Genomic DNA, 23,493 nt, shown 5'->3' on the forward strand with positions numbered 1-23,493 from the left:
TTCATTAAAAACAAAACACCTCAATCCCAGGGGAATTTTCTCCCACCCACGCCATTTCCTCTGAAGTATTTCCTTTAGGCCCCACCCGTCCCTGGGTTGCATCTTAAATCAGTTCCCAAGACAATTCTCCCTTCCCCGCCCCTTCAACTACTAGCCACTCAAATTCCACTCTCCCGTTTAAAAAAAAATTTTTTTTCTCCCGTTTGAAATTTGCGGCGACCCCCACAACAGTCTCTCCAAGTCCCGCCCCTCACTGTTTACCTCAGCTCCACCCCTAACCTATGATTCCCCAGAGGCCCCACCTTTCTTTGATTGAAACCCCACCCCTCAGCGAGCGGTTCGCTTAGCACCGCCCCTTCCCACAAGGGCTCCCCACCCCACCCTCAAGCCCCACCCTCCGCGATGATTGATTCTAGCTCCTCCCTCTTCTTAAAGGTTGCTTCTAAGCCCCGCCTTCCACCCTGTCAGTCTACACCAGCCCCGGCCCCAGCAGATGCTTGAATGAAGGGGAGGGAAGCTGTGCTGGGCCCCTGAAGAAGACGCAGCCGGAAGGGTGGAGGGAGTCAGCAGAGAACCACTCCGCGTCCCCGACCCTTCCACACGCGGCTCTCTCGTTGAGGGCCAAAGCGCATGCTCCGTCGCCGGCGCGGGGCAGTAGTTCTCGTGCCTCCGCTCTTCTGGGGCTCAGTACGCATGTGCGGCTTCTTACAGCCCGCCCGTCACATCACACGTAAATACGTACTCAGGTGAGCCGAGGCGCCCTAGTAGCCACGCGCGGTCACAACCGTTCAGGGAGGGGGGTGGGAGGAAACACCCACCCTCCCTGTGGGCTAGTGCGCCGGCGCAACGGCACACGGTCAGTCTTTAAGCTCTTAAGAGAACGCACGCTTCCCCACCCACCCCTCCCCTACAGCCTGCTGAGTGCGCATGCTCAGTCGCGCGCCCCCGGGCCGTCTTCCCTCTTCTGCGCCTGCGCGACCGTGATTCCTCACTCTCGACTACTGCCTTCCCCAGACCTAGTAGAGAGGGCCGTGCGCTTCGAAAGGGCGGGAAAGGCGGTTGGAGAGGGAGAGGTGAGCGGTTACTCACTCCATGGCTGTGAAAAGGAGAGGCGGCGGCGGCCTGAATTGAAGAAAGACGGCGAGAGCGGGAGAGCGCAGGCGCGGTGAGCGCGGAGACGGGCCGGGGACACGGAGGGGCGGCAGCTACAGAGCCATGGTCGGGGCTTCGCGGGCACAGGCGGCAGCGCGGTAACGTGAGGAGAGATTGTGATCTGAGGATGGGGACTGAGGTGGCCCCGGGGACTGGGAACATATATATCGGGCGCGGCGCGGCCTGCCTGGATCCTTCCGCGCCCCGCCCCGCGTGGCGCCAACCGGGAGGCGGGCCCGGCCCCCTCCTCCCCGGGATCCTGCGCCCCCATCTTGCCGACCTCGGGAGTTCGGCGTCTCCTGTCTCTGACCCGGAGCTCCAGCACCCCCCTCCTTCCGACCCCGGGCTTCCGGCCCTCCCCTCCTCTGGCTCGGGTCCGGTCTCCCCGCACTCTCATTCCTCTCATTCTGGGTATTCGGTCCCTCTTCCCTGAGACCCACCCCAGTTCGTTTCTCGTTTCCTTTCCTCTGCCTCCCGAATTTCCGGCCCGCCACGCTCGTCTCTGCCGTCCCTCTCTGAGAACCCTTTTTGTGGGTTAGTCTGGCGTGAGTCACAGTCACACCTCTGTCTGCTCAAATCACAGGCTTACGAGGGAGGCCTTGGGCAAGTAAGTTTTGTGGCCTCGCGGTGGTGACCGAAATCCCGAGTCCGGCTCATATATGCCAATTCAATGTATTTTATTATTAACAATTATTAGTAGGGACGCCCTCTCACCCCTTCTTCCCTCCTTGGCAAGACCCCCAGACACATGACCAACAGCTGCTAATAGGTCATTTTCGTGTCTCCAGTCTTCCAAAAGGGGTCGATTTCCAGCCGTCCTCACCCTCAGCCCCACCCCTGTGCAGTGGTGCGGGGAACCGCATCATCACCACACTACTCTTTTCTCCATCCCCTGCCCACCTCCCCACAGGACTTATCCTCAGCTCTCCTTTCAGGCCATTTGGTTCATTTTTCAGCCTCTCACCCCGACTTCCTTTCAGAGGGTCCTTCGTCTCATTTTCCCCACACTGGGTCAGTCTAACAGTCCTGCCCCAATTAGGGAGATTTACACTTCCATTTACTGAAAGAGGGAGCTTCCTGGCCACCCTTCCCTGTGCAATGGGCCCTACGCCACCCCAAGTGGATGTAGGTCGTCCCCCTGCTGCAGAAACCTCTCCCTTTGCCACCCTGCATTCTGAGGACGTTATACCTGGTGTCCAACCTTATCACTTGTGTTAATTATGAAACTGAATGGAGATGCAAAGAAGTTAGGGGAACCTTGATCTTGAGAGTTATCTGGCAGTGAAGATACACAGGCTTCTGTTGCATGCAGGAAGTCCTTCTTGGGATCTGACCACCTTCCCTTAGAGCACTTACTACTAGTTCCACATTCTGCTAGTGTCTGGGCACTTACCCTATAGGGGCTACAGTGTTGCCTAGGCAGCGTAGAGTAGCCAAGAGCACAGACTCTGGAGCTGAGTTGGTGGGTTCAAACCCTGACTGCACCCCACTCTGTAGCTTACTGACAATTTCTCTTTTTCCCCGTGCCTCAGTTTCCATTAAAGTATCAGAATAAATCATGGGGTTTCGTTAATAGAAGGGTACCAGTGTACGTGGCCATTTAGTAGTACCTACTTCTTAGTCCTGTTAGGAGGATTAAATGAGTTAATGCAGACCAAGCACTCAGACCAGTGCCTACATAAACACAGTAGGTGCGACAAGGATTTTTGTTACTATTGAGGTGGATAAGTTTTATCTTCATGGCTAAGCAGCAAGTGCTTTAAAAGGTCCTCCACCTTTTAAGTGAAACTTACGGGCCAGCCTCCTTGCGCTTTCTGGTGTAGCTTTCTGAGCGACAGGGGGTGGGCCAGGCAGACTGCTGAGGGGCCAGTCACCCCCAGAGAATGAGTCTTCTCGTGAAAAGACCTAGGTTATACGTGGGGATTAGGTATTTTTCTTCAAGTAAGCTTTTCATTTTGGAATGATTTTAGATTTACAGGAGGGTTGCAGAGACAGTAGAGTCTCCGTGTACCCCTTATCCAGTTCCCACATTGTTGGTATCTGGTTGCTGTGATGCATTTGTTACAACTAAGGAACCAACGGCGTTGGTACATTTCTGTGAACTGAATTCCACACTTATTCCCATGTCACCACTTGTCCTTTTGTGACCTTGACACTTTTTGAAGAGTGCTGGTTGGGATTCTATGAAGTGTCCCTCAGTTTGGTTTTGACTCATATATTTTTTAATAACTGGAGGTGACCTCTGTCAGTATGGGAATCATGGTGCCGACTGTGTGTGCTGTGTGCTGAGAAGATACTGAGGTGGGCATTCTGGTCCCCCATCTCAGCCACTTGTCTTTTTTCTTTAGCTGTTGGATCCCACTCAGGTCAGCTCTGGTGCCAACTGACCCACCCAAATAACTTGACTCATTGCCGCTGAGTGGATGCCAGTGCACACACTTAGTTCCCAGGCCTTTCCCAGAGCGTTCTAATTTACGGCGGTGGGTCATCAGTGGCTGCCTGTGAGCCTAGGGCTTGGTATCTTGAGCCCTGTCCTATTCCCCCCTCTGACCCAGACCCATGGCGCCTCCAGGACTCAACACCACGGCCTGCTGCAGCTTGCAAAGCCTTAGCAGGGTCCAGGTGCCCTGAACTGGGGCTGGGAGCATGGGTGGGGCTGCTGGGGACTCTTTTTCAGTGCGGAGGACTCAGGCTTTGGGAGTGAAGTGGCCGTTGCAGGCAGGTTGCATCACCCTGGCTCTTTGATGGGGAGGGGGAGTAGGGGGATTCTCTGGGGGCTGGTGCACCTGGCAGCTGTTGCTGGTTAGCAGAGCCCTGGAGCCCAGGATCTGGGAGAGGCCCCAGCACAGCAAGGGAGGGGACGGGGAGTGGGGAGAGCATCTGCCTGTGTAGGACCCTGAGAACCTGAGCCTCCATGCCAAGAATGGGCCTCAGATCACAGAGGCTAACCCACTTGTCTTGCAAGGGGCAGGACCAAAGCCCCAAAAAGTCAAAGGGCTTATGCACAGTCACACTGCTAGTTAGAGCCCAGGCCTCCACAATACTGCATGGCTTCCAATGTCCTACAAACCTAAGGAGAGACTGTCTTTTCTAAGATCCGTGGGGTCCCTGACCTCCCGTCCAGGACATAGGCTGCTGAGAGGCCACCAAGCCTGGACCTTCACCTCAGGTTTACTGCTGCTCACAGTTGCCAAATTCTATTGATTCTGACCTGCCCTCACCTTCCTCTCCTGCCCTAGAGGAGGCCCTCCTCACCTGTACTATTGCAGCAACCCCTCACTGGTTTCTCAATCAAGGGAACAGCCTAGTGTGATGGAAAAGGCACTGAGTTTGCATCAGATGGACCCAGGTTCTGACCCCGAGTTCCCACCACTTAGGTCTGGCCGGGGATGCAGACAAGGTCCTTACTCTGCCGGAGCCTCAGCTTCCTTTTGCAAAGTGGGTCAGATTGTGGACTCTGGAGAGACCTGCTGAGTTCACATCCCAGCTCCAGCATTTCTGTGACCCTCAGCAAGTGGCAGCCCTCTGTGACCCAGCTTCCTAATCCATAAAACAAGGATAAGAGGAACCACTTCATAGGGTTGTTGTGAGGAAACAGGTGTGAATGTAGAGTCCCTGGAGCTGGTTTGGAGGCACCTGCGAGCATTCATTATTCTCAGGCCTGGGTGTTGGGAGGGTGACATGAAATGGTGCAGGTGAAGTGCAGCACTTAGCTAGGAGTTCACAGTCTCTGTGTGTTTTTCTTCCTCTTCCCACCCACTTTGTTCTTTCATAGTTGCTGCATAGATGTCTGTGTATGTGGCTGTATCCCCCGCACTCACAGGGCATGGGTGGGATCCTCATTCCCAGAACCGTTCCCCACAGCCCCCAGCCCTGGTGCTGCTGCCTCAGTTCATTTTTGCATGACTTGCTCATGCACAGAGACTGGGGAATTCGATACTGCAATCCCTGAAGAGGCAGTAGGGCACATATCTGGGTCATGCAGGCCAGGGGGCAGAGGGGTTGGAGGTGGGCGTCCTGGCAAACAAAAGCAGGAAGGCCAAGGCCAGCGCAGTTGGGGAAAGGGCAGTGCAGGGGCTGGGCACCCAGAGCACAGGTCTGCCACGTGGCCCAGCAGCTCAGAGTCCGCACAGCCCCTTCCCTGGCCTTGCTCTTGCTCCGTCTCTTCCCCCCAGAGCTCTTCACATCCACGCTGCTGGCTAGGCGTCCTCAAGGTCGTCCATCTTCCATACTTGTTTGCTGTGGCTGCTGTAACATTACCACATTAGTGGCTTAACACAACATGCACTTGTTCCCTTTCATTTCTGAAGACCAGAAGTCTGGAATATGCCCACGGAGCTGTGTTCCTTGTAGAGGTGCTGGGGGAGTCTGATTCCTTGCCTCTTCCAGCTTTTAAGGCTGCCCGCATTCCTCAACTCAGGGTCCCTTCCCCGTATCATTCCAGTCTCCGCCTCCACTGTCACGTCCCTTGTTCCCACTCTGATCTCCTGCCTCCCTCTTATAAAGTCCCTTGGGTTTACACTGGGGCCTACTCAGATCCCAGGATGATGTATCCATCACAGGACCCTTAATTTAATCACATCTGTAGCATTCCTTTTGCCACATAGGGTAACATATTCACAGGTTCTGAAACTAGGATGCAGACATCTTTGGGAGCTGTTATCCAGCCCTTCACACCTCCCTCTCAGCCTCAGTTTTCCCAGCTAGGAAGTGAAGGGTAGGGCCAGCCCTGGGGAGTCTCTTCCCTGTGCCCGCAGGGACTGGCTATAGGAAAAGGACAGGGGAGCCTGAAGGTAACTGAAGACATGGTGTCCCAGAGCTCAGGACACTATCATTTGCCGCCGTGTGGCCTCCAGCAAGATAGCATGTGACCCCGTGTGCCACAGTGGCCTCATCAATAAAGTGGGGGACAATAGCAGAGGGCAGTGGTGAGGACCAGAGAGATGATACTGAAAATGCCTAGAACAGGGCCTGGCTCAGCAATAAGCCATCTCCACAAACCTACAGGCCCAGTATCAGGCAGGCTAGCAAAGCCCCTGGTCCACCAGGCATAAGTACTACTCAGTGACCCAAGCTGCCGGGCAGTGGTGCTGGCCTGGCACGGCAGAGATGCTTGTTTCACAGAAGTTGTAAATCCACATTTTTCTGCAAGATCCAAGTTTTAAAAGGTTGGTGAGTGATTCAGAGAAACCCCGACAAACCACGAGTGGCTGCAGGCCCTTCCTGACCTTTGTGTTCAATAAGCCCCACCACCCCAACATGTGATCCTCTCTCCACTTAGCAGAGAACAAAAGGGACCGAGCTCAGACTCAGGTCAGACCCAGCACGGTCCCATGTGGACAGCAGGATAGAAGGTTTGTAGAGGATTGTCTGTGAGGGTTGGGTGCCTGCGAAGGGGGCTGATATCTTACTATGCCATCTCTGCCCCCGACCAGAGGCCTCCAGGAACACGTGAGGCTGGAAACCTGGGTTTTGTGCCTGCTGCAGCTAGAGAGGCCATCCACCACGGGGCCCTGGGCCTCTCAGTAAGGCGGTGTTAGGAAGAACTTAGGGAACTGGGTTGGATTAGGTGACTCCAGAGAAGGCTCAGGGAAGCAGGGCCTTGCTCTGGATGGGATGCTGGCAGGAAGCAGAGGCAAGTCCACCCAGGCAGAGGTGGAGGATGAGCAGAGCTCATGAACTATGGTTAGTTGAACAGCTGTCAGCTCTGAGCCAGGAGAGGGGTGTTTGGTCCTTTTCAATCCTTTTTGTCTGTGTTAACATGTGACCTGAGAGTGCCCTGCCTGGTGTTGGCACTCTGAACTTGTTCCTGTCCCATGGGAGAGCGCCAGGGCTGGCTGTCAGGGCTGCTTTCTCTTTCTCAGTGCAAACATGCTCATTCTACCTCATGGGGAAGAGAAGTGGAGATCCCCTGCCGTGGAGTGGGCCATGCACGCACGGCTCCTGCTGGGTCGCCTGGGCAGAGGAAAGCAGCAGGGCCTGGACACAGCTGGCACCCCTGGGATGACCGGGCATAGTGGGAGCTGACAGGAGCCAAAGAGAGAAAGGCTGAGGCAGGGAACCACAGCAGGAAATGGCCCAGGTGCCCCCCACAGCTGTGTGGGGACTGCCTCATGGATGGCGGTGAGGGCCAGCAGCCTGTGGAGCCCTCCACCTCAGCCCCTTTAGGTCAAGAACCCTTTGCCTTCTGCCTGCCAGGAGTTTAGCCTGCAGCTGGCGGAGGCAGGCAACACTGAATTAGATTCGAGGGGGAAACCTAAACTCATCTGGAAGGCGATGGAGGTGTCTGTGTGTCATTAGAGAGTGAGTGGGGCACACATGATGGGGGATTGGGTCACATCTGAGAGGCCAGTGAGCAGTTGGCAGCTCATCCACAGGGCCAGACAGCCTGGGTCAGTCCTCACTACCTCTGTGACTGGGTAAGTACTGAGGTTTGCTCATCTGTAAAGTGGAACCATTAACAGGTCCCACCTTTTAGGCCGAGAGTCGTGCAGGTAAAGCACTGCAAACGGCTTGGCATGTAACAAGAAATGGTAGCGTGGTGCTGGATAGCCAGGGGCAGGTCTGGGCTGTGGTTGTTTGTAGTTCTCAGACTCAAAGCAACCCTTTTCCAACCTCTGATGGGTTTCTCCTGGCTCCCAGAGAAACCATCTCCATGGCAACTGTCTCTGCCACAACCTGGCCTGGACATCTCCCTCCTGCACTAACGTCTGTGCCTCTCCCCTGGGACACTGGAGCTGATAACAGGAGTGGGGCTGGGAGGGAGCACAGGTGTGTATGGTCCTATCTACACACATCCCCATGTCTGCCTGCTACACTCTTTATTTAGAGCCCTTCAGCCCCTCTCCAAGTCTTGATATTATATCCACATCCTCATCAACCCTTGTTATTGTCCATCCTTTTTTATTACTGCCATCTTGTGGATGTAACCTAATATCTCACTGTGATTTTGATTCACATTTCGCCATGGCTAATGACACTAGCATCTTTTCCCATGCTTATTGGCCGTTTGTGTGTCGTCTTTGGCATCTTCTGGTTTTAACACAAGGCCTTTAACACCATTCCTCAAGGCAGCAGGCCCTTTTCTGTCTGAGCGTTTGCCTGGAACAAGATATCGATCTAACCCCATCCTACCCTAACTCTCCTCTACATATTTCAAAACCAGGCTTAAGTCTCTTCTCCAAGAGGGTTTCCCTGACCTTTCCTTCATCCATCCCCCAGGTGACTAATCACAGCCTCCCTGGGCTTCCAGTAGGTTCTAAGCAAAGCTCTTTCAGTGTGTCCACTATGTCATCCTATAATTAATTTCTTTGTCTGTCACCCTCAGTAAACTCGAAATTATTTGAGGACAAAGGACCTTGTCTTGTTTATCCTGAGTTTGACATTTATGTTGACATTGGACAAGTTGTTACTTAACTCTAAAAGGGAAATGCTAACAGTAACCACCTCACGGTGGGAGTTGATGCACAAGAAACATTTAGATAGTACCTGGTACAAAGCAACCCTGGGATCCATTTAGAGAAGGAATGAGGTATTAATTGTACAGTTGAAATGTAAATGTTAACAGTGCAGTTAGGTGGAGAAAAAGATCTTTCAGTACAAGAGAAAGAAACAGTTCTTGACATAAAAGGTAGAAGGCCAGGCACCAGGGTACTCCTCCATGTCTTCAGTCCCATAGTTTTATATTAGAGTGGTTATTCTAAAATCTTCCTTAAAATGTACCCTTCTGGTTGTTTTCTTTCTGACTTCTTTTCCACACACGTCTTACCTGATTTGTGGTCCCCGTGGGAAAACTGCTGTTTGTCCCTGATCTCCCTTGGGTGTAGTTCTGGGCCACAGGAGCGGGAAGGAGACTGTAATTGCTAATTACCCATGAAGTGACTGCCTCCTGGTAGAGAGAGTATTTTCAGAGGAAGGAGAAGGTTGGGAACCAGTGAGTCCAAGAAGCATCTAGGTACCAGCTTGAGGCAACCAGGAGGAGCAGGCAGCCATCACAGGATGTGGGTGCCTCGGCCAAGTCAGCCCCCTCCATAAGCCTGTGTCCTCTGTCCAGTGAGGATAGTGAACCTGCTTAAAACGTTTATTAAGATACAGTAAGTGAAGAAGGAACAGTGTGTCTGGCATGCAACCGTTTGTGTGCACCTTGTACATTTGCTTAATGCATCAAAAACTCTGGAAACAGGTATAATAAACCTACCAGCTTAACTGCAGGGAAGAGAGCTGGTGGCTATTGGAGACGGGAAGGACAGAGACCACAGATCTCTTTTGTACCTCTGAACATAGAACCATGTGAACAAATTACCTATTCAAAAAAAATTTTTTTTTTAATTTTTATAATAGCCACCACTATGTCATTGAGTAGGTTGAGAAATGGTACACGTGTGACAAAGCTTCTTTGGAAATTAGCAGTGACATTTAGGGACCTGTTCGCTCATTCATGTGACTTGCAGAACAGGCACTGCACCGAGACTTTCCACCTCCCTCTCTCTCTCAAGAGCAGACAGACGTTTCCTGTTTGTGCAGGTCTCTCATACTTAACGTAGGCCTTAAGTGTGCCTGTCCTCAGGGAGGAGCAGGCTGGAGGAAATTAGGACCAGAATCCCAGGCAGCCTAAAGCGGCGAAAGAGGGCAGTTGAAAACAGGCAGACGTCTCTGTCCCACTCGCCGTGCTGGGGACACCTTGTTCTGTGAAGAGAGATGGGTTTTAGACAGCAGTGAGCGCTGAGGTTTCCTGCTTCTGATTTGACTTAGAAAGAGCTCTGCCCCTCTGGCTGTGTGTGTGGCTGCCCCTCCCTGAGCTCGTTTCCTGCACCTGGGTTGGCCATCCCAGCCCCTGCCAGGCTTCCCCCTAGCACCAGCAACCTGGGTGAATCCCTGAAGCCATAAATCAGATGCCGACTCATCGGAGCTCTCTGCTCTGCTACTGCACTGCCCTCTGGCCGCTTCGGCCGCCTCGCTGCTCCGGAGCCGCTGAGCACACGCCTGCCTCAGCCCTTGCGCTGCTGTCGCTTCGGCCTGGAACAGTGGAGACTGCGTGGCTAAGTCTCGTTGTAAGCAGCTCACCGCTTGTCAGTTGATTTACCTTCTCTAAGGGCAGACTCTGAGCTCGTCTGTCCTCCAAGGTCAGAAGGTTTTTCTTTGCTTCCAGGGAAAGAGGGAAACTGCTAAGTAGTGGAATTGGGCTTGTAGCAAGTAGACAATGAGTTCTGTTTGACATGTCAGTGAGGCAGCCAGAGGAGGTGTTTGTGGGGAGGGACCGGTTGCAAACGGAGTGCCACACTAACATAACACAGGTGCAGGCCCGTGCCCGGCTGATGGGGCCAGTGGCAGAGGCCCTCGTGGTCTTTGACTTGACCCCTTTAATCTCCTCCCACTTCCTCTGTTTCCCTTGCTTCTCCCCTCCTGTATTTCTCAGCCTAATTCCATAGGGAGCTCCCCAGCTTCCCATGCGCTGTGTGTGCTTGGCAGTGCCACAAGGTGGCTGTGAGCTGAATGTAAGGAACACCTGGTCCTGTTACTCCCTGGCACTTGCATTAAGTTAACATTTGCTGGGCTGCGAGGATACACCAGGCACCATGCTAAGGGCCTGGCACAGATCACACCATTTTTATCTTCACAAAGACCATGTGATTCACAAGCTACAATCCCCATTTCCAGGTGAGGAATTTAAATCATGGGGTTTGAACTTACAATCTTAGATCCCAGGGCTAGGAGTGGGAGCGGGGGACTCAGGCAGACAGCTACAGTGCTGGCTCTTCTTAACTGGGCTGTGTCTTGCCAGGCAACTGACAGAAAACAATGGTTAGAGGTCCCTGCCCTCAGCACATAGAAGCCCACAGTCTGGACTTACAGTGACAGCACTGGGCCTGCTGCCCACAGCCCTCTCCAGGCCCATCAGTGGACTAGAAAAACTTGGATTCATATTCCTCAGCTTTATCGAGGAGCTCTGGGGAACAGCCCTTTGGCTGGACTCATTGCTGTCCCAAGTGAAATAGAATTTCTGTCATAAAAGGAGGGGGGAGTAGGTGCGGGGGGCAGCTCCTGAACCCTGGGATGAGCCCCGTTGTAGAAGGGTCACTCACGCTTCTGAGGTGAGAATATGAGGGCAGTGGGGGCTCCAGAAGGGCCCAGCATCGTGGCTTTGTCTGCTGGCAGTCTGCCTGGCCCCCACCTCCTCCCACAACTTACCCTGGGATCTTAGATTCTAAGTTCAAGCCCCACAGCCTGGCTCTCCAGCGACAGTGTACAGAAGCAGGCCTGTGTGTATGTCGCTCCCTCAGTAGCATGTCTGCCCAGAGAACCCCACTCATCTTTGAGACTTAATTCTGATCTCTTCTTCTCTGACCCAGGCAGAACTTAGAACTTGTACCCAAATAGATCTCAGTTTCCATCCTGGGACTAGTGTGACCTTAGAGAACTCATGTCACCTCGCTGAGCCTGTTGCCCATCCATTTTGCTGCTACCCAGTGCTCTGGCTCAGTGCTGGTCTGCTAGGCAGTGCTCAGTAAATGGTAGTTGTTAGTCATCAGTCAGTCACAATTATTTAGTGAGTGCCTGCTGCATGCCAGACACTGTTGTAGGCTGTGGCTACAGCAGAAACGCAGGGAAATACTGCCCCGTGGGGCTGACACCATCACATCACCAGCCCTCCCTGGTGCTCAGGCCACCTTGGCCCTCCCTCCATCATAGATGGCCTGTTGTTGCTGGGTGTCACACACCTTCGCCCCTGGGGAGGTCAGATTTTTCAGAATCACAGCTCACAGTTCTTTTCTCCTGGCTCTGCAGCTGCGGGGGCCCAGCAACTGCGGCCCCCTCCTGCCCCAGCCCAATGTACAGAGGCGGACCTGGCCTGGCCCAGACCCATCGCCTCTGTGACCAGCCACTTTCTCGACCCCCAACTCTAGGGTGGGTTCCCCATCCAGTTATCTAGATTTAGGCTGTCCGGTTCTTTCTCCCCACTCTGTATCAGTTTCCTATTGCTATTGTAACAAATTATGGCAAATTTACTGGCTTAAAACAACTCACATTTATCCTCTGTAAGTTAGAAGTCCAAAATGGATCTCTCGGGCTTCATTCCTACTGGCGACTCTGGGGGAGAATCCATCTGTTGCCCTTTTCCAGCTTCCAGAGGCCACGTGCATTCCTTGGCTTATGGCCCCTTCCTCCACCCTCACAGCTGGCTGCCCATTGTCTCTCAGCATTCTTCTGCCATCACACCTCCCTCTTCTGCCTCCCTATTCCACTTAAGGACCCTCGTCATGACATTTAGGGCCCATGCAGATAATTGAGGACAATCTCCCCATCTTGATGGGGTTGTTTGATTTAATCACAGCCGCAAGGTTCCTTTTGTCATGTAAGGTTGCATATGCACAGGTTCCTGGGCTGGGGCTTGAACATGTGTGGGAGCCATTATTCTGTCTGCCCTACACAGCCCCCTCATATCCTCCTTAATCCCCCCTTTCTTCTTGGTCCAAGGCTGAGGTCTCCCCATATTCATTCCCAAACACCCCTGTTCTGGATACCTAAGGGAAGGAGAGGAATGGGGTGGGGGAGAGTCCAGGGCTCAGAAACAAGGGCCCCTCCCCTCAGCCATGCTGGCCTCCTGCTGCCGTGGCCCCACCCCAGTTCTCTGCTAGCTTCTCCCTCTGTCTCCGGGGCACCTTGGTTACCCCGACCCCTTTGCTGATGCTCCAGCCCTGCTGTCTTCTCTCCATAGCACTTGGCCCCTTCTAGCACACTGCGTAATTTCTCTGATGTTTGTTGTTTTCCTGACTGTCACCCCTGCTGGAATGTAAGCTCCACGTACACAACCCCATGAGAGCAGGGATTCCCTGTCTCTTTCATAGCCATATTCCAGGACTTTGAACAGTGCCTGTATGTGGTAGGTGCTCAGAAGTATATGTATGAGTGAACATGGTACTGCAAAGAATTTTACTCTGACTGCCTCCCCGGGCAGTGGGCCTTTTTTCTCTCTGTGTGTTTTCATCACTGTACAAAGAGCAGAGCTGAGTAAATAAGTTAGAAAATAAAGGTAAGATGAGGAGTGGCAAAGGAACTGGAGATGGAGGTAAGGTTAACAGACCTGAGTGAAGTTGGCTGTGGCAGCAGAGAACCAAGGTCCTCAAAGCAGGGGGCTGGGAGGTGTCTAGGTAGGAATTTAGGGTTGCTCTGCAGTTCCCCTGGGCTATGAAACTGGCAGATGTGGTATCAAAAATGGGCAAATGTAGGCTCCTTTGCCAGTAACTTTCTCGGTGACCTCGCAGCAGCATCTTGGCACTGCAGGCCTCAGGTTCCATGTGGGTGGACAGACTGCAAATGTGGCCATGCTGTGGCTGTTCAGTCCTGCACCCCTCTGCCTTTTCCAGGAAGAGCACACTTCTGTTTCTGGTCCTCCCTGCTTCCCCCTTCCAGCCCCCCAGCACTCAGCTTCTCTTTTAGGAAGGCTCACCCCTTTGGTAAAAGTGGAAATGCTTGTATCAGAGCTCATAGTAGTGTGTATTGGTTCAGCCACATGTGTGAGAATCTGCCAAAGTCCTAGTTGTCACTGGCTTTGTTAACCAGGACAGACCCTGTAGAACTATCACTTCATTGTGGTGCAAACTTACACATTTCCCAAACTGGGGTTCTCTCTTCTCTGTCCCCAGAGTCCTGGCTCCAGGCTCAGGGACTTGGCTTGGACCATCACCTCAGCCTCCAGCCTCAACCCCTCCATCCATCCCTCACATACCTATCTGGCCTTGTTAGTCCTTCCAACCCCTTAAAATCCCTCTGTGGCTCCCTCAAAATAAAGTCTATGCCATTAGCGTGGCATTTCTCTACCAACTTCTCCTATCACATCACATGGCACTATACACTGTACAGTGTGGTCAGGGTCCCCAAGGCCAGCCTCAGGTTCAGTGATTAGCTGGAAGGACTCACAGAACTCAGCAAAGCTATTAGACTCCACATTATGCCAAAAGGAAAGAGATTTAAATCAACAGAGCTAAGAGGTGCACAAGGCAGAGTTGAGGAGAGACCATATGAGCTTCTAGTTGTCCCTTCCTGTGGAGTCACATGAACAGCACTTAACACTCCCAGAAACAATGTGTGACAATGTATGTGGTATATTAGCCACCAAGCTCACATGAGCCTTGGTGTCCAGGATTTTTATTAGGAGTCGGCCACATAGGAGCATCTCTGTGACTGTACTTTGTTACTCAATCTCCAGCCCCTGTGGAGGTCAAGCTGTTACCATGTGCCCCAAGTCCTCACCATAAAGACCTCCTTCATCGGGCAGGATACTCCAAGGGCTTGGAGGTTATCCTGCAAGAACCAGGCAAGCACCAGTCCTTTCTTTGGAATGGGTAGAGTCTGCACAACCCAGGCCTACTGAGTCAACCTTTACTGTACCCACATGTACACAACTCTCTCCAGCCAAATCTCTTAGCAGCCCAGAGACAGCTGCTGATTCAGCCTCTTTCTGCCTTCACCCAGGCCCTTCCCCTGCCGGTGCAGCCCCTCTCCTCTGGCTTGACCCCGAGTCCTTCAACATTTAACCCAGGCATCAGCTTCCCGGAGCCCAGGCTCCAGTGACAGACATGTCCCTGCTCCCATGGCATGTGGCCCAGCCCTGTGGCTACGTGAGCCCTGGAACTGAAGCTGATGTTGTGGAATCTCTAGCTGCCTTGAGGGCAGGGCCCATGGCGTAGGTTACCTCTCTGGGCCTCACTCTTCTCATTTGTAAAAAAGAGCTGCTTTTAGGAGTGAGTGAGCAGTAAAACATCTGAGCACATAGCACAGGACTGGATCAATGTGTGTTGGCTGTCAGTAGTTCCCTGGCCTCTGTGGTACTGGAAACAATTGAGGCGTTAAGTAAACGGTGAACCTTTAAACCAGACAAGCCCCCACAGAACATTGTTTTTCTTATAGTTTTTTAATAGCTTTTTATAAATGCTCCTCTGGGGAAATTCAGCTCCAACTTATTAATAGCAAACGCTCTTTTGATCTGAGGTCTTGAGAGCTGAGACACATAGGTATAGCTGTTTGGGGGCTTTTGGCTGCTAGCAGGGACAAACCCGGCTTGACGTGGCTCTAGAGGGAGGAGGCGTGCTCTCTGACAAGAGAAGGGGTCTGGTGCACACAGGGCATCCAGTCATCTTGGGGGCTCAGTCACTTGATGTGGCAGGAGCGAGACCTTTCTCAGAAGGGCCCCTGGAGGAGCTTTGTAAAAATAGCAAGACTGGGATCCTGCCCCCAGAGAGACTGTATTCTTGCCCTGGCAGCAGTGTGCCTTTGAACCCTCCCAGGTGGTTCTGCTGGGCAGCCAGCTGAGGTCTGCCACCAGGGTCATCTCCCCAGAGCACACAACTGTGCATGAGGAGGCCATGGAGACGGGGCGGGGGTGGCAGGGATAGCTGCAGTCGGTTTCCTTTGACTCAGAGGGGATTCCCTGAGGACACTTTGAGAAATAAAAGTGGGCCTGAAGAAAGGAGAGGGAATTGGAAACACTTGTGGGTGTCTTCTCTGGGCCAGGCACTTGGCTTCTAAATTGTGACCTTGCTTATTCACAGTGGGAGAGGATTGTCCTCCTCCTTACAGGTGGGGAAACTGAGGCTTTGGGAGGCTCAGGAGTAACTTGCCCCAGGACTCCCAGCTAGCTAGTGGCAGAAGCAGAATTCAAGCCCAGAGGTTTACATCTGGAGACCCAGCTTTGTGCCTGAAAACAAGGAGGTGTCTTGCAGCTGTTTTGGATGAAGGGAAAATAAGATATGAGGGTGCTGGGTGGAAGCTAGGGGCACTGCGCAGTGGCCACGCCACAGAACAGGGTAGGTTGCCCTGTCACCAGATGGACCCGTTTTTGATTGCATAGAAATAAAGAGGGATTTGCAGTGCAAAGACCAGGGTTCAGGGCCCACCATGGGGTGAGAGCGGACAGGTTGCCTCAGACTGAGCCTCTCCCTGAGCTGCGTATGGGCCCGCATCCTGACTTCCCTGTGGATGGTTTGCAGGTGGCTGAGGGTCTGGATGAGGAGAGTGTGCGCAGCCCAGGCGGGGCCCACCAGCCGCCCAGGAACCCCGTGGTCTACATTGGCTGCTTTGTCACACAGCCTGGGCAGCGGCAGCCAACCGTGAATTCATGTTAACCTTGAGGTCAGCCATGACCTCCAGGTCTTTCTCGTGAGAACTTCATCACAGCTGGGTGTTCACAGCCCTGCCTGCGCTTCCTTCTCGTTAGTCCCCAGCTTCCAGAGGCCCTCCCGCAAAGTGCATGCACGTGGCGGCAGTGAGCACCTCGGGTGCCCGGCACATGTGGTCTGTGCTTTGGTGCAGCAGCTGCGCCCCACCTTTCCTGATGAGGGAACTGAGTCTTGGAGAGACTTGCTGTCCCTTGTTTGATATCAGAGTCCTCAGGAGTCACCGGGTCACACATCTGTCAGACACTTTCTACTTCCCAATTCTCAAAATGGTCACCAACTTAGTGGCTTAAAACAATGCAAACTTGCTCTAACAGTTTGAGGTCAGAAGTCCAAAATCAGTCCCACTGGCTAAAATCAGTGTGTCATCAGGGCTGGATCCTTCTGGAGCCTCTAGGGGAGAACTGGTTTCCTGGCCTTTTCTAAGGCTGCCCACGTTCTGTGGCTCGTGGCCCCTCTCTGTCTCCAGAGCCAAGGTGCGCCACTCCATTCTGCTTCCCTCAGCACAGGGTCTTCTCGTCAGACCTTCCTCTGCCTCTGTTTTATAAGGACATTCGTGATGACATTCTGGGCCCACAGTTTAATCCAGGATAATCTCCCCTGGCATCTGAAAGTTCTTTATCCAAGTACAGTAACATATCCCAGGTTCCAGGGATTAGGACGTGGGCATTTTGGGAGGGCCATGTCTCTGTTGTGGCCTCCCACGTCGACTCCACTGGGAACTGTTTAGTGCTCCCGCTGCCTGCAGGGTGAGACTGAGCCCTCAGACGCCCCTCCAGGCCTGGTGACGTTTTTTCCCCGTGCTGCTTTCCAACCCTCTTTCTCCAGAGTTTTTTTGTTTCCCTTACAAGTCGTGCTCGGTGTATGACCATTTACCTAAAAACACCTCTATCCAGCATGCCTCTTGACCCTTTCCTCACCTCACCAAGTAACATTTTATTTTCCAGCCAACAGATGGCTGTGCTCAGGTTTTTCTCAGAAATTACACAAATCCAGTCACCTTAAACTGAATGGGGACATGCTGGCTCATGGAGCTTCTGGGGAAGATGGTGGGGCCAGTAAGCACGACTAGGTTCTTCTGAATGTGCTCTGTCTCCCTCTCTCCTTTGTTCTTCTCTCTGGTGGTAGCCCGTTGTCTCCAGCTGCAGAGTGCTGAATCCCCCAGGTGTGCATTCTCTGCCCTGCACCTGCAGGTGAAGGAGGCCTCTTCCTCTGGAGGGAAATCCCAGGGCAGGTCTATGGTTGTTTGCCTCTGGTTTTGTCTTCTTGAGCCAATCACTGTGGCCAGGGGCACCCAGCACTCTGAACACTTGGGTCTCATGCCCACCCCTGGGTTAGAAGAAGGGTCCAGCATGCCTTCCATCCTCCTAAATGGTGAGTAGTGTGCACAGAAGGGGCCTTTGGTGCCCAGGGCTCTGCAATACAGCTCAGCTTCCAGGACTCATCTCTCTGAGGTCCAGAAGGCTGGGCAGAGCCCCCTTGGACCAGTCCGCACACACACACACCTGCTTACAGCCAGCAGGGGAGGCTGGGGAGCAGGTCCTAAAGGCATCATGTGGGTGCTTCTAATCCTGCTTGCCAGAAGTGCCTTCGATCCGACCTGCTCGGGGGCTGGGTCAGCATGGGTGCCTGCTCTTCAGCCATCTCCTCAGGACCCCAGGTGCCCCCTTGTGCTGGCCATGGCCTTGCACATCCCCAGCACGTCTTGCTCTGAGCCCCTGACCCCAGGGCATGGGCTTGTGCTTCTGGATCCTTTTTGCCTAGTTTAGCAGGGCCTGGGCAGGTTACCCAGCAGGAAGAGGCAGGATGGCCGCATATTGTCACTGTCCAGTCCCGCCGCCCTCTGGACCAAGCTCCATCATGCCACTGAGTTGCCTTTCCCAAACTGCCATCTGATATGTCACTTATTTGGCTTTAAACATCTTCCCAAAGGTTGCAGAAGCCAACAGATTTGCTTTGAGAACCAGAGTAGCTGCTACCACCTGAGTCTGGAACCATGAGTGGGTTTAACTTTGGCGGCACTGGGGCCTCCACAGGTGGGTTCACATTTGGAACTGCAAAGACGACAGCAGCCACACCAGCCATCGGCATTTCTTTCTCTACGTCTGGCACTGGCGGGTTTAATTTTGGAGCTCCTTCCCAGCCAGCTGTGAGTGCCCCTTCCACCGGCCTGTTCTCACTTGCCACCCAAGCTCCAACGACGCAGACCCCGGCATTCAGTTTTGGAACCACAGCTCCTGCTGCAGGCGGAACGGGATTCTCCTTAGGGATCAGCACTCCAAAGCAAACCTTGAGCAGTGCGGCCTCCGCCCCAACCACCGGGCACCCTGGCGGCTTCGGGCTGGGCAGCAGCGCCCTCAGCAACGCCATCTCCAGCACCGTCACCTCCACCCAGGGCACAGCACCCACCGGCTTTGTGTTTGGCTCCAGCACCACGTCTGCTGCTCCATCCACGACCCCCGGCGGGTTCTCCTTCACAGGTGTGAGCGCACCCCAGCCCGGGGTCTCTGGTTTCAGTCTCGGCCCTGTGGGCACTTCCACCCAGTCCACAGCACTTGCTGGGTTGCCCTTCACTCCAGCCACTCCGGCAGCCACTGGAACAGGAGCCACACAACCAGCTGCTCCAGCACCCACTGCTACCACCACCAGTGCTGGGCCCACGCTCTTTACCTCACTAGCAACTGCCCCAACATCGTCCTCTACCACCGGGCTCTCCCTCTGTGCCCCAGCAACCACAGCAGGAGCTGCCGGAGCTGGGACCCTGGGCTTCAGCTTAAAGGCCCCTGGGGCATCTTCCACCGCCTCCACAGCAGCGTCCACCACCACCACCACCACCACCTCCTCCTCCTCCAGCTTTGCCTTGAATATAAAGCCGCTGGCAGCAGCTGGGATCCCCAGCAACACACAGGCTGCCGTGACCGCTCCACCTGGCCCCAGTGCAACCACAGGGCCATCTGCCAGTCCTACAATGACCTACGCCCAGCTCGAGAGTCTGATTAACAAGTGGAGCCTCGAGCTGGAGGACCAGGAGCGACACTTCTTGCAGCAAGCCACGCAGGTCAATGCCTGGGACCGCACGCTGATCGAGAATGGGGAGAAAATCACCACCCTCCACCGCGAGGTAGAGAGGGTAAAGCTGGACCAGAAGAGGCTGGACCAAGAGCTTGACTTCATCCTTTCTCAGCAGAAGGAGCTAGAAGATCTGCTGAGCCCACTGGAGGAGTCAGTCAAGGAGCAGAGCGGGACCATCTACCTGCAGCATGCCGACGAGGAGCGCGAGAAAACCTACAAGCTGGCCGAGAACATCGATGCGCAGCTGAAGCGCATGGCCCAGGACCTCAAGGACATCATCGAGCACCTGAACACGTCTGGAGGCCCTGCGGACACCAGTGACCCGCTGCAGCAGATCTGCAAGATCCTCAACGCGCACATGGACTCGCTGCAGTGGGTGGACCAGAACTCGGCCCTGCTGCAGAGAAAGGTGGAGGAGGCGACCCGGCTGTGCGAGGGGCGGCGCAAGGAGCAGGAGCGCAGTGTCCGCATCACGTTCGACTGAGTTCCAGCACCTTGGGCCGCGGGGGATCGGAGGCGCCCAGGTATTGCCCAGTTGTGTTGTAGTGAAATCTTTGTTTGTAATTATTGTACTATTGAGAGAACTGTTCTGTGGCTTGGCTTTCCCATTAGAATAGAAGGTATTGGGGTGCCCTGGGCCAGGGACTGAAGTAGGTGTGGTTCCTCTGTGTATCTTTTATGTCCTGTGACTGCCACCCACCTCATCCTTCTCACTGCAGTCAAGTGCTGATGCCCCGAGAACCATCCTGCCTCCCAGCCGGGGTTTGCTGGGTGGCCACTCTGTCGTAGGTGCCTTGAACAAAGACTAAAGTTAAAAGAATCTCTGTCCTCGAGGAGCTGCAGCCTGGTATGTGGAAATTCACCACCAGTACCAAGCCTTGACTTGTGAATAGAAGAGACAGTGGGATGTAGCGTTTCAGAGGAGGAAGGACAGGTCAGCAAGGGACTTGAACAGGGTGTTGAGAAAGGACAGGCTCCCACCAGAGTCCTTCCCTTTGCCTAGTTGACACCCCTCCTTGGCCTCCAGAGCTGGGTCAGATCCACACACCACACTGAGCTTACCTCTGGTAACCCTTGCCATGTTGTATTGTGCCAACTGTTTGCTCCTCTGCCTGCCATTAGATTGTGAGCCCCTGTGGGCAGGGACTATTTCTCGTTCTGTGTCCTCAGCACAGTTGCTGTCACATTTTTTTGAAAGAATGAACAGTGGAGATGAAACCCAGCATAAAATGCTAGTCCACAGGATGCCTGCTGACATCACCACGGAGGCAGCCACACGCTCGTTCTGAACTTCCCGATGCCAAAGCAGACCGAGTCAGTTAAAGCAAGCTCCACGGTGCCCAGAGGCAGGGGCCAGCCAGTGAATCCCAACTGTCTTCTGTATCTGTCTTTACACTTTGCTGCACTCTGAAACCCCTGTGACTATGTTGCTTTCCTAAATAAAATTCATTTGTGGAACAAAAAAACTGCCTTTAATTTGGAAAACGTAGAAGGTTGAGTGAAAAGAGCAGGTTTCAGAAAACTATTATATTATCAAGTGGGTTGCTGTTTGGACTCAAACAAGCAAAAGCAATGGTACACTGTTAAGGCACACGCACGTGCGCACAGGTTTGTGTCGTGGGTTCCTCTGGTGCTGACGGCAGAAGAGGAACACATGGGGGACCTGTTAAAGGTGATGTCCTTAGTTAAATCTCACAATACATACAAACGCCAAGTCACCTGTCACCATCCCTAAGGCATTAGCTCAGTGGCCCCGGGGGCCATCAGCAGCACTTCTCCCCTCACCTGGGCCTGGATGGAGGGTTCTGGTTGTGCTTCAACAGTGGAGGACAGGCAAAGCTGGGGTGCAAATTCCTGCCGAATGATTTCCAGATACCGGCTGCTGTCCTGTGTCTGCCCTCAGCCCTTGGGTCCTCCCTCAGCCTCTGCCACACTGAGCCCTCATTTGGCTAAGGAGTGCCAAAAGCTTGTTCCTGGAGATTTTCGGTCCAGTTTCCCAAAGTTGTGATCATGAGTCATTTCCTTGCATCTTGGGCTGTCAGGGACACGTGTCCTGTCCAAGCAGAAGCCATGGTAGAAGGAAGGGAACCTAGAGGAGGGAAACCCCAAAAACCCTACAGCTTCTCTCAAAGCTCCCCCCGCTACAGTGGCCCTTGGTGCAACCAGAGGCTTGTCTTCTAGGACCCGTATCTGACCCCTCCAGGGAGGGGAGATGAGAGGAGGGAGGAGAGATGGGGCGGCCTGAGTCCCCTTAGAAAGTAGGAAGTTGTTTGTATTTTACCTACATTCATCTATCCAGCATCCATTTTTGGAGCCCCTGCTACAGGCCAGATGCTGATCCGCCATTGGGATTATGAAGACGGAACAGTGTTTCTCTGCCCACAGGGAGAATCGCTGGCAGGACCCATACATGATACAATTTTTCAACCTACTCCGCCTTCTGATGGCACAGCCCAGGAGGCCTACGGATGGATGCGGCACAGCAGGCCTCCAAAGGGAAAGCTATGGATATCTCTTCTATTGCTTAATTTGACTACTCCCCTGGATTCGAACAGCCATCATGAATCAGAAAAAGCCCCTAGAGAACGGACTGTTGGGAGCCATAGAGCAGTCATAAAAACTCAGCTAGTGTCCCTGCACGTTCCCCTCAGGCCGGTGGGTTAATATCCCTGGGCTGGGAAATAGAAGAAAGTTCAGGTGACTTCAGGGTACAACTCCCAGGCCAACTTGGCCCCCAGGAGAAACAAGATGACCAACATGGGGTGTGGGTCAGGAAAGCAGGCGGGAAAATCTTGGTAGAGTTCCCTTATGAATCATTACTATAGAAATTACCATGCACATTGTTACAGTCAAGATCAATAGAATGAGTTCTGCTCATTCTACTGTAAATAGATTCAGGGAACTATGGAAAAACATGCCCCCACAGCGAGCCTAGGTGGGAGTCCTGGTAATTTAAGACACATTCAGAAGACATTGTGGTGCCTTGTAGAAATTTAACCTGAGATTATAGAGCAACAAAAGTCTTGAGGGAAGGACCATAATGACCTTTCCTGGTTGGGAAAGCAGGGGAACATTCCGAGAAATAGATGATGCCATAAATCACTTAATGACACATGTTTTATGTTAATTTTGCAATGATTTCATGTAACCAATCCCCTATATATTGCTTGAAGTTTCTGACAATAAACAGACCAGCTTAGCATCTGCTAGTGTCTGTGTCCCTCGCTGATCCCATTCCTCCTTCAGGGACCCCTGGACTTGCTGAAGCCGGACTCCGACAGTTTTCATTTCTAATGTATATACCTATTATTTTGCATACTAAATAGCAAAGCTTAACTGCTTCCTTATAGTTGTATTTTAAAAATAAAATGAAGTTCTATTTTCTTCCCATACCCCAGGGGATCTTGGGCATCCCACTTTTAAGAACACAAGCGATTATAATAAATTGGGATTTAGCTAATAAACCTGCAGGAGGTGTGGCAGCAATGCTCGGCACTGTGGGGGAAATGATTCCAGCAGGCTTCCTGGGGGAGTCATGGGTTCCCTAAGATTGCAACAGGCCCAGCAGCTGACTGGGTGCCTCCCTGCTGCTGATGGCTTCGTGGTAATTGCAGTTTCCCTTTCCAGGAAGAGAACTGATGTGCTTCCCTGCCAAACCCAACAAATGGCCTCTATTTAATTCCTCTTCATTAATTCATATGAAAACAACAAATGGGACTAAATTTGGAATCAGAGACTTTTCAAGATGAATCTCCTCAATAAGCTCTTCCTGCATTTCTCCCTGTTTAGGGGTAAGACTGGTAATCGGATTTATGGTTATGCAGTGCCTTTAATCACAAACCCTCAAACGACAGCCTCCCTTACGACCCAGCCCCTTCCCCAAGCTGATGCCCCTGCCTTGTCAGGAGGCATAGCTTGGCATCAAAAGGAGCAGATGTTTGAAACGGCTTTCCAGAGCCAGAACAGCCTTGCCTCTCCTAGGGGAGAGTGAAACAATGGGATCCCAAGCAGGGCTGTGCTGGTGGCTTTAACAGTGGGCTCTCCTGGGTGTGGAGAAGCCCTGATGGGTCGTACATGCCAGTCCCCACGGTGTCAG

General features: G+C 53.1%; 2 protein-coding genes and 1 long non-coding RNA gene across 5 annotated transcripts in view; 2 read left to right on the forward strand and 1 right to left on the reverse strand.

Moving 5' to 3' along the window:
- Positions 1–1,462, reverse strand: part of ATF5 (activating transcription factor 5) — a 73,215-nt gene extending 71,753 nt beyond the window's left edge. The window contains exon 1 of one of the 2 annotated variants that reach the window (XM_057493280.1): positions 1,090–1,461. The gene's annotated coding sequence lies outside the window, so the exon portion shown is untranslated. Of the gene's footprint in view, positions 1–1,089 lie in introns of both variants that reach the window. The other variant, XM_036886009.2, reaches the window with a different exon arrangement.
- LOC130681095 (uncharacterized) lies at positions 130–22,599 on the forward strand. Its single transcript, XR_008994155.1, has 2 exons — positions 130–687; positions 21,787–22,599. It is a non-coding gene; the product is annotated as an uncharacterized LOC130681095 (long non-coding RNA).
- On the forward strand, positions 836–20,863 carry NUP62 (nucleoporin 62). 2 transcript variants are annotated; one of them, XM_057493279.1, is made up of 2 exons: positions 836–856; positions 18,258–20,863. In XM_057493279.1, exon 2 carries the CDS (start codon positions 18,322–18,324, stop codon positions 19,879–19,881), a length of 1,560 nt encoding a protein of 519 aa, XP_057349262.1. In that variant the 5' UTR covers positions 836–856; positions 18,258–18,321; the 3' UTR covers positions 19,882–20,863. The 2 variants fall into 2 exon arrangements, with proteins under 2 accessions (XP_057349262.1, XP_036741889.2); XM_036885994.2 differs by lacking the exon at positions 836–856 and adding an exon at positions 931–1,165.
- Positions 22,600–23,493: the final 894 nt, after the last annotated feature.

The sequence above is a fragment of the Manis pentadactyla genome, chromosome 15 (assembly GCF_030020395.1).
Source record: "Manis pentadactyla isolate mManPen7 chromosome 15, mManPen7.hap1, whole genome shotgun sequence".
NCBI classification, from domain to species: Eukaryota; Metazoa; Chordata; class Mammalia; order Pholidota; family Manidae; genus Manis; species Manis pentadactyla.